The sequence below is a fragment of the Anopheles merus genome, chromosome 3R (assembly GCF_017562075.2).
Source record: "Anopheles merus strain MAF chromosome 3R, AmerM5.1, whole genome shotgun sequence".
In the NCBI taxonomy this organism is placed as follows: domain Eukaryota; kingdom Metazoa; phylum Arthropoda; class Insecta; order Diptera; family Culicidae; genus Anopheles; species Anopheles merus.
The window spans coordinates 40,541,936-40,553,048 of NC_054084.1; the positions used below are offsets into that span (position 1 = coordinate 40,541,936).

Genomic DNA, 11,113 nt, shown 5'->3' on the forward strand with positions numbered 1-11,113 from the left:
AATTTACCAAATTTACCAACGGCCAACGGCAAAATTCAAATTTAAATGATTTTCTTTAACGAGCAATTCTCGGAATCCACACAACTGAAATTTTCTACTCTATAATGAACATTAATTTTTAACGTATAAGATTTTGAATTTAAAACGCATGTAGCATTTTTCAAGTGCCAGGCAAACAAACGTGCATCAGCGCGATAAGTAACAAACGAGGATAGCGATCCTTGAAACCCCAAGTGCCACAAATCCTCTAAACGACTACTAAACGGGTTCTAAACGACTCAAGCTCTCTACCTATACGGATTATAGAAAGGCTTCGTTTAGCAGACGGTAAACGACTGATCTAAAAATAGTTAAAAGGTGATGGCGCCATCTGTTTGTGGAATATCCAACCAGTGAAGCGCTTTCCTCGCTTTGAGAGCTTTCTCCTTCCATCTGTACTGTTGTATGGTTTATTTAGTTTATTCTGTATGGTAGAACGGCGATACGATTGTTTAAATATATGACCATTCATATAGATTTTTGCTCGGAAAGTTAAAAGGCTATATAGGTCATGATTAGATGAAGCTTGTCGAGACACATTGCAAGAAAAGGACAGCAATATAATTAAGAGTGAAGCTCCATTGTTTTCATTTTTTTCTATAGATATTTGATTTTCCAGTCGTTTGAGCTTAATCTGTGGCGCTTGGGAACCTCAAACTATTTTTTTATAATCGTTAAACTATGAAAATCATCAAATAATCGGAATATGAACAAAAAAAGCGTTTGACAGCACGTGCGATAAAATTGTATGCGACGAAGCATAGACAGGGCCCTAAAGAAAATAAGACTAATGTCCGTATCTGTGTATCAAATTTGAAATTTTAATTTTCAATACAACAAAAGTTATTGAAGTTTTAGTTTAAAAGAGAATAACTTCCTTTACAAAATGTATGGGATACTCGGATATGCCGGTCGTAGAGATAAGAGGTACAAAAAGAAAATATTTTCATAAAAATAAATAGAAATGTTGATAAAAAAAGTTCATCGTGTGTCCTTTACAGAAATTGAATTTCCTAAAGAAACATTAAATAATCAAATAGCTACCATTTTTCAATAAAAAGTTATATCAGTTTGCAATTGAAAATTATACCCATAGCAGAATTAAATATCAATGCCCTACCACTTTTGATGGCAAAATCTGCTTCGTGAATGTAATAACACACTTGGAATTACGGAACGGAATTCTAAGTACAATAAATCTTTCTATTTAAAATTATAGTTTAAAATTGTTTTACAAAAACACGTTCAGATCAACTTTATGAGTTTCTTTCTTTAAAAAACACCATTTCCCAACCGCCACAGATTAAGCTTAAACGACTGGAAAATGGAATATCCATAGAAAAAAAAACGAAAGCTCCATCCCAAATAGCCAGCTCGTACTTTATAGCTGATTTAGGGCTGTTTAACGAAAAATCGGTCCGATGTCGTACTTTGTGGCTGATTAAGAGATAGACGGTACTTTGCGGAACTATGGAGCTTTTTAACAGGCACATGGTACTCTTTGAAACTTTGCGGCTGATTAGCACTATGTGTAGGGTTCATGATAGAACCTTTAGGCTTATTAAGAGTGTGTACCGAACTTGGTGGAACTTTATAGCTTTTTAATGCATGACATCGGTACAAGGTTCCTCTTGTCAAAGTGTCAAAGACGGACGCCGGCAATAATCTCATTGCTGCTGCACAAGTTAGATTCGTTAATTGGAGAATGAATATTGAGTGAAGTGATTGTGAATTATCAGTAAATTGTGTAAAATTTTGTGTAATTCATCAATACAAAGGATTTAAAAATATACATATGTGTTTAAACGAAACAAATCTTGTTGTTTATTTCATTGATGACGCTTGCTTGAAAATAAAACACAAAGAAAAATAATCCCTGGCATCGTGGCATAAGGAAGCTGCTTAGGCGCTGTTTGAAAGACCCACATAGAACTTTGATGCTGTTTATCTACTGCAAAAGGCGAATTAGAGCAGCGATCTTTAGCGTGCCAAAATGAGCTGCTTAAGCAATTCTGGCTATTTGGGATAGCTTCATTGGTTTGCTCAATAGACGGCGTATTACACTTACTTACTTATCCGGCGCTACAACCGCTTTGCGGTCTTGGCCTGCCTCAGGAGTGTCCGAAACCGCTCACGGTCTCGCGCCTTCGTCTGCCAGTCCGTTATCCCGGCCTTAATGGCGGACGCCTCCACGCCATATTGCCACCTCAATTTGGGCCTACCACGCCTCCTCTGTCCTTGTGGACGGCCTAAAAAGACTTTACGGGCTGGGTCGTCCGTTTCCATGCGTACAACCAGCCTACCGGAGCCTGGCGAGCTTGATACGCTGTACGACAGTGAGGTCGCCGTACATTTCGTATAGCTCGTCATTATAGCGGCTCCTCTATTGTCATTCCACACATACGGGGCCAAGTATCCTTCTGAGCATCTTCCTCTCGAACGCGGCTAAGAGGGTTTCGTCAGATTTGGACAGTGTCCATGTCTCAGAGGCGTTTGTGAGTATTGGTACTATATAGGTACTATATAGTCCCAGCTCGTTCGGCGCGACAGGTTCTTTGAGGTGAACTGCTTTTTCAGGCTGTAGAATGACCGGTTGGCAGCCAGCATCCTTGCGCGCAACTCAGCTTCCATGCTATTGTCGTTGCTGACCTTTGACCCAAGATAGGTGAATTGTGGGACGACTTCAAAAGTGCGTTCACCTATCTGCACGTCACGCCTACGTAGATTCTGATTATTTGTTGGTGGGCCCGCTGATGTTGCCACCATCAGTTTGGTCTTTGCCTCGTTTATCTGCAATCCGAGGTTCTCTGCCGCCTGCTCGATCCCTTGGTAGGCTTCTGCTACATAGGAGAGCCGCAGACCAATGATGTCTATATCATCAGCGTATGCCAGGATCTGGGTTGACTTATAGAAGATGGTTCCCGTAGTCTCCACCCTCCAGTCGCGGATGACCCTCTCTAGTGCCAGGTTGAATAGGAGATAGGCAAGCCCGTCTCCCTGGCGCAGACCTTTGGTGGTAGCAAAAGGTCCTGAGAGTTTTCCATCCACCCTCACCTGGCATGTGACGTTGGTCATAGTCATTCTAACTAGCCTTATCAGTTTGGCCGGGATTCCAAATGAGCTCATAGCGTCGTACAGTTTTACCCTGGCTATGCTATCATACGCGGCTTTAAAGTCTATGAAGAGATGGTATGTGTCGTTTCTGTATTCAGCCATCTTCTCCAAGATCTACCGCATGGTGAAGATCTGATCAGTGGTTGATTTTCCGTTTCGGAATCCTCTTTGATAGTTTCCGACTATCTCTTCGACGTGCGGGACAAGGCGATCCTGGAGGATCAGGGAGAATATTTTATAGGCGGTATTCAACACCGTAATACCCCTGTAGTTGTTGCAGTCCAACCTATCTCCCTTCTTGTATATGGGGTAGATGATGCCGAGATTCCAGTCACAAGGCATCGATTCGCTATCCCAGGTCACTTCAGTAACAATTTGATGAATCTCGTTTTCTAGTCGTGCTCCTCCATTCTTGACCAGTACGGCTGCAATTCCGTCGGTTCCGGGTGCCTTGTTATTTTTCAGCCGACGGATAGCCTTTCGTGTTTCTTCTATGCTAGGTGGCAGTAGCATGACACTATCTGCTAGTGGCGCTTCTAGCTGTTCGCTAAACTGGCACGCTAGACGGCGTATTGCAACTCATCATTATATTGCTGTCCTTTTTTTTACAATGTGTTTCGACAAGTTTCATCTAATCATGACCTATATAGCCTTCTAACTTTCTGAGTTAAAATCTATATGAATGGTCGTGTGGTCAGATACGTGGGTATCAACACCAACGACCATTACTCAAATCTCACTTGCTTCAGTGCTGGTGGTTTCCATTGGAGTTTACTATTTAAACAATCGTATCGCTGTTCTAGTTCTAGCGATGCATAACTTCAGTACAAAACCATACAACAGTATGGCTATCTGGCTATCCTACCATCAGATGGCGTCAGTAGATTTTTTTGATTTTTTTAATACTGCAAGAGTCGTTTGCTGTCTGCTAAAAGAAGACTTTTTAGATTCCTTTAGGCTGTGCCGTTTAGAACCCGTTTAGTGATCGTTTAGTGGATTGGTGCCACTTAAGTACAACCCTGTCCACTCATGAGCGACGAATGGTTTTTGACGAACGAGTTCTCCGGTACGGTTGATTCTCAGATTATGAATTCTGCGACAATCGCAGATATTACATTCTGCACTAATGGATTGACGACTCCAACGGGCCCCAACGATCATCAGGCCCTATTGAAATAATTGCTGTGAAGCAATACGGCCATTTTGGATCGATACTTCTGAATAAAAAAAAATTGTTGTGCGGGAGGGGGGGGGGAGGTTAGGGGAGGAGGTGTAAATAATACGCCATCCTCGGAGCCCCAATATCCAATCTTTCTTGGGCCCTAGTAACTAGTGCTTTGTCTACTATTATACACACGGCACACTACAGACTAGCGATCTACGGGGCCTCAACATCGGCGGGGCTCCAGGCGACCGCCTAGTCCGCCTACCGTTAGAGCTACCGTTGGTTGAATACTAAATGTTTTATATCTTTCTAGCCTGTATGAACTTTACATTAACTTTCAACCTTTCTAATTTGTGAACCCATTATGTTTGACAGTCCCTTTGGCTTTCAAATAAGAGAGAGTTGACTGCATTGACAAAGAAGAAACAAAAAAAAACACAATTACTCTGATATATGAAATCATTTTTATCAATGTACATATCGTTATTATGTATAGGTCGTTACAATTTTTATGGAATCTGCTTGATCGTTTGGCTAAAACAATTCACTGCATAAAAATGTCGATTGATAGCTACTGGCAAATGCGTTTTCTTTATACATGCTCTTAAAAACGCACCATGATGCGTGATGATTTGAGTGAATAATGGAACCCTTTGAACGAGTTCCAGCACATTGATATTGCGTATTGTGTCGTTGGACCTTTCGTGTACTTGCCATTCAGGTTCGATAGATGACAGTTGTCGTACCACCAACCTCCAAAGTACAGCAGGGCACAATTGCTACCCGATGTATCGTTATCCATATCGCGCGTAGTAAACTTAGACCCCACATTACGCGACAGCGAATCTCCCGCAGTTCCACTAAATGACCCTAAACTTTTCAGGGAATACATTTCGGCTTTATTGCCTAGCTTAAACGTGGCATAGCGGGCTACTGCTTTGTTGTTTTCGAAGTCCTCCATCAGAAAGGCTATCTCACGAGGCTTTTCTGCAGTAAGCTAGAAATGACAATGGAAAAGGATTAGTTTATTGATGACGAAGGATTTGAATAGTACCTTCAAGCGTACCTGATATATTTTTTCATTTCCCAGCCAAAACTCTCCGTCGAGTGTTCCAAATCCGCTTTCGTAGTCTGTCCAGTTGCGGAAGAAATCTTCCGAACCATTGAAACGGTACTGAATCACAACCCAACCACCTTTATCGTATTCTGCATCGCACAATACATCCGTTGAAACGTTAGACGGCAGTTTTAAACTGTAGATTCCCGTTTTCGGTGCCTCAGAGCATGAAGATATTTGATCTGTGAAATGGTGTAAAGCTAATGACTCATAAGCTAAACGGTTGAGAACATGTACCTGTTTTGGTGAGCTTTTCGGCTGTTTGCGGTAACGGTTCTGTGACGGGCGGTGCTGCTTTAATTTCAATCAACACATTCCCTTTAAATTGATCCTGAAGAAGCTGCTGCAAACTGCAAGAACTAGTCGATGAGACAGCGTTTGAAGAAGTCCCCGGAGACGGGCCAGCAATAGCTGAGGCTTGTGCAGCTGCAGAGGCTGCCAAAGCTGCTGAAGCTGCAGTGGAGGTGGTCATAGGTTCTGTAGCTTTCACTGTTGTGAGCCCTGATGCAGCTGTCTGTCGAAAAGATTCCATTTCCATCTTCATTATACGAAGCCGCATTTCCATTTGCATTGCATTCCACATGACTTCTTTTGTGAAGGAAGAAAATTCTCCAATACTGAAATCAAAACAGTGATTTGCAGTCCTTTATAAACAATTTTATTTTCACCCTAACCTTTTCTTCATATTTTCAATCTCAGCATCCAGCTTCGACAAGAAGCTCTCACTACGTCTTAAACAACTCTCATCACAAAGCACCGGAGTTAGCAAAACGCACAAAAAACACAATCCCACCCTTAGCTCCATGTTCGGTCTAAATAATACGAACAGAACCGGATCCCTGCACGACTGGTAATGAACTGATCGCTCAGCTAACGTTGAAGATCAGTTTTATTTGTGAACAAGAATTGGAATTCCCTCACTGGCAATAATCTGCAATAAGAAAGAAAACAGTTCCGTTGACCTTGGAGCAGGGAGGTTAACACGGGTTATGCTTGCTTCTTTAGGTCAGTCACACGCACCGTCTCAACATTTTGGTCACATCAAGAGGTTTGCAACTCTTTTTTTGTTTGCACGAGCGAGCGCTGCGCTTGAGTTGCAGGCTAATCAGTAAACGCTTAGAATGAATCAGTTTCAGCGTATCAACCACGAACTTGGCATTAATTGTATTTACTTGATGCATGTGTACTTATGAAATTTTAGTTCGCTAATGATTAAACAGGGATCAATAATTTTGATTGCAATTTACCAAGAAGTGCTATTTTACATGTTTACAAAGAGCGTGTAAATGAAAGTTTATATAAGATGAGATATAAAGTAGTGAAAGATATTATCAACACATGTTTCTTGTTCGATAACATATACTAAATATAGTATTTCTAGATTCTGCGTTGAGAAGAAATCGATCAATCGGACATACTATCTTATATCGCACGTGTTTTTCTCTTATAAATGGATACACTTGAAAATTGAAATAGTTAAATTATTCGTAATTGCATCTCATCAGTGTAAGATCTTTGATGCACCAATTGATCAGCATTCGTCAAACTCAGATGCTCTGATCATCGTCGAACATTATGGTAGCCAATAACTCTATTTGAATTGACTCATAATATAGAACAAAGCGTAAGAACATTTGAGAATAGAACATACAGAGGCGGATTTATCCATCTCGGGGCCCTAAGCGGGGGATAGAATTGGGGCCCCTAGTTTCCTTAAAAGTCCAGAAAATTATATCACATTTTTTTAATATCTTGTTACGAATACCAAACATGTCATCCTGATTTCGTTAGGGATTAACTTTCTTCTGTCGTTTTTTATGGTAGTTAGTTAATTATTTTAATAGCAACTATCTTTTTCCTTATTGGCATAACAACTGTTGTCGGTCAAGGCCTGCCTGTACCCACTAGTGAAGTGGGCTCGATTTTCAGTGACTTTTTGTTACCGTAGCAGGATAGTCAGTCCTACGTATGGAGGCATGGTCTATTCGGGACTTTAACCCATGACGGGCATGTTGTTACGTCGTACGATTTGACGACTGTACCACCAGACCGGCCCAAATAGCATCTATAGCCTTCGTGTAATCAAGCTAACATATTTTGCATATTTTTAGGATGTGCATCATCGTTATTTCCGGTAGTGCAAAAATAAAAACTATATTCACATACTAGCTATACTAGTGTTACTAGTGTTTGGTGTAAAGAAGCATTTCATTATATGTAGTAGTTTTTCAACACAAGAACGCATAAGGTTGTTTTACTAAGCTAAGAGTCTTTTATATTGGAATGAATCAATGAACAATGAAATGATAAACTGTAGTTATAAAAACTCCAGATTTCCGAATTTCAGTACAGATCTAGGCATATCTAGATAATGGCATATCTGGAAAACCTGACAAAAAATCTGAATTTTACTTCTTATACTTTTGTATTTTTAGAGCAGAGTTTGCAATACATTTGTTTGCTCATTCATGTACATGAGCCACTAAACAAAACTTGTGTGATTTCCTGTTTCACAGATAAATAAAATGTGCCTGAAATCCAAGCGTCCGACAATGATTATCCTGCACGTATTTTTAGTCTTTTCGTCCTTCAGTAGATCAGGAGATGATGTATTGTTTTTCATATGGAAGAGAGCAAAAGTATGTAAAATATGTTTTGGCCTTCAAAAATTATCTCCAAAGTTCGTAACAACTTTTAATTGCTATAAACGTTATCAACACACTTACTTGTAAGAATGTACTACTTTGAGAATGATTTAGTTTTCCGTCCATTTGTGCATAAATAATAAAAAATCAATCGCTTATAAAAGTGAACTAACATGAGGAGGTTTAGCTCTGGGCCCCCTTTAGGCCGGGGCCCCCCGCGGCCGCTCAGTCCGCTTTTAGGAAAATCCGCCTCTGAGAACATATATTAGGATAAAGGATTTATTAGACGGAGGAAAATACTGTCATTCGATTTTGGAATCTATTCTTCAAACAGTGTTGGACAGATAGATGCCAGTCGGAAAATCGGAATTCGGCATGCTCATTTCCGATTTGCTCCCGAGTTGTTTTTTTTTTCTATCAATATCTACAGAGCGAAATGAGTTTCATTATGATGATGATTAAAAAAAAGGGAAACAACGTAAGAATCGAAAGAATCATTTTCGGATAAAACCAAAATATCACATGAATTAAATAATTAATGTGAAAGGTGACAGAACAATGCTCTTACTTTATTACACGTAAGAGAGACAATTTTTTGCCAAAGCCTTAGTTTGACAGATAAATGCCAATCAAGAAATGACAGTATTTTCCTCTGTCTAATAAGGCCTTAAGAGTAAATACCATTGCCTGCGTGCAAAACACAAGAATGCAGTATGATAATTAACTATATTTTGTTTGATTTATTTTGATAAACAACTATTGAAGTACTCAAATAAGTTGCCTTCAAGCATAAAATAAAAAAAAATTAAATAATAGCAGCCTACAAAGAATTTAATATTCTCCACTACTCTTTGGATTTCCTTTTAAAAATTTGCACGAATTCTGTAGTTTTACTGTTCTGAACTAGAAGCTTCCTTTTTTTCTCAGCTCCATTAGTTATTTATAATGTACAGAAGATAAAGAATAGGAGGTAGCCAGAGAACAGTTATCCCGAAACAAATTAGAGCCAATTGATGCCGAATAAACTAAATGTCCAAGATTAGGAAAGAGCTGATCTTTGAGCCATTTTAGTCAGGAACAGTAATGAGTCAGGAAGTGAGGAGAGAATAGGAATCTTAATTGTGTACGTAACTGTTGATAGATAATTCCTTGCGTACAACATGAAGTTTATTTATACCCCAGTTATCTTTTGTTAATTTTTATCTGTTATTAATACTCTAAATTCAACTGATTACATGTGGCTCCCTTGTAGCGTTGTAACAAAACAAAAGCGTAATCAGTTATTGATGTAGTGGAATGGTCAGAATGGTACCATTCAGGATCCATCGCGTCTATTCAAAGAACCAATCGTCCTGGTTTGTTTACCATTGCTTAACTAGTTTTATTCCAGTTGTGATTTGTAATTGTACTTCTCTCGTGACCCATTCACGTTTTAGCACATCGTGCTGAAATGGTTAAATTTCCAAACGTTGTCAATCCATGGCTGAATCTTTCCATGTTTTTTTGCACCCTAAGGCTCGCATCTTCACCTATACTATGACCACGAGTCGATCAAACCCTCCATCTGGGTGAAGAAGGAATCCGTCATCTTCCACACATACTCCAATCATCGTGTAATGCAACATGTTTTAAAGTAACCTACACTATGATCTACAATGCAACCCCGCACCTATATTTCAAAAATATGGATTATGTTATTATAATTTAGAAACGTTACAAATGAATCAAGCAAACTGCTTAGCTAACATAAAAAATCCTATTTTTATATTCTTTACATTTTTACTATGAATTCATTTTTCAAATCAAAGTCAAATCAGAGCAGGATCATGACAGATTAGAATATTAAAGTGCTTAATATATGTAGTGTTATAATTTGTGGTAACATTGGCTTTTAAGTGACCTGTACACATACCAAGCAACATGATTTGAGTTCGTTCAAATTATAACATGAACAAGATTTCAATATTTCAGGAAATGTAATGCACCTGGTACACAACGAACGAACGATAAAACTAACGAACATTTGAGCATAGATCATAAATCTATACCTAAATATTATCTCTAAATATTACACAACAAGGTGTTCTTGGTTTGAGAAATTTACGATTTGTAAACAGTGTGTCTCCCATCACCAAAATTAGAGAGCAAGCAGTAAAAAAAACGAAATTTGTGTTCCTGATTGGTGAACCATACGGATGAGCCTCATGCAAAAAAGCAACATAAACAGACACATCCAGAATTATATCACTCCGGCAGGAGCAAATCGATGTCGCCGCTCACATTGCCAACCACAAGCCCGAAACGCAGCCCCGAGTCCTGTCACATGTGCACACAACTATTTGCGCGTATAGCACATTGCAACGCAGAGGCAAATCAATCCAATAATTAAACACACCCTTTGTACTGCACTCGCATGCATTGCATTGCTGTCTGCGAGCGCGAGTGTGTGTGTGTACGATTTGTGGATGCAATTGCATAACGCCATTGTTTATCCTACCGCGATCCGCACCATTACTTGAATGGGAATTAGGGAGGGCAGAACGGGTTGGGCGCATAAAAGTTCAGTAGGTGAATGCCACCTACCAAGTGGCCGCATAACTGGCGCTTCTCCACACTTCCCTCTTTCCTTCGTTGTTTTTTTCTAAATATCACGCGTCAAAAGCATGTCGGACAGGCCCCGATCACCACTTCAGCGAATGGTATTGATGGATTCCTTCCTATATCCTTCCAATTTTTTCTTCTTGCCTCTACTATGCTGCTTGCTGTTTTGGTACAAGAAATGTCACTTCGAGGCCAGTTTAAGTGTAACTTTCCACGAGCAGTTTCCCGCCGCAAGAGGAAGGAGAAAGCTGATCAGCGCACTGAAGGCGGGACCGTACCGTGGGCGATACGCGGTACGGAGCAAGCATCACTTTTAAAAACGATTCTTGCGGTTTGTTCATTAATCGCCTGTCAACAGGTGTCCTTGCGGGCGTCAAAATCGTAGCAATGATCGTTGTAATAAAATCCCTCCCACCACGTCGGTAAGGCTGT

At 39.8% G+C, this 11,113-nt stretch overlaps 1 protein-coding gene across 1 annotated transcript; it reads right to left on the reverse strand.

The window, feature by feature from the left end:
• Positions 1-4,768: 4,768 nt before the first annotated feature.
• On the reverse strand, positions 4,769-6,514 carry LOC121596232 (ficolin-2-like). The gene is made up of 4 exons (XM_041920997.1): positions 6,110-6,514; positions 5,673-6,052; positions 5,385-5,617; positions 4,769-5,315 (listed from the first exon to the last, which is right to left on the reverse strand). The coding sequence occupies exons 1-4, from the start codon at positions 6,238-6,240 to the stop codon at positions 4,923-4,925; spliced, it is 1,137 nt and encodes a 378-aa protein (XP_041776931.1). The 5' UTR covers positions 6,241-6,514; the 3' UTR covers positions 4,769-4,922.
• Positions 6,515-11,113: the final 4,599 nt, after the last annotated feature.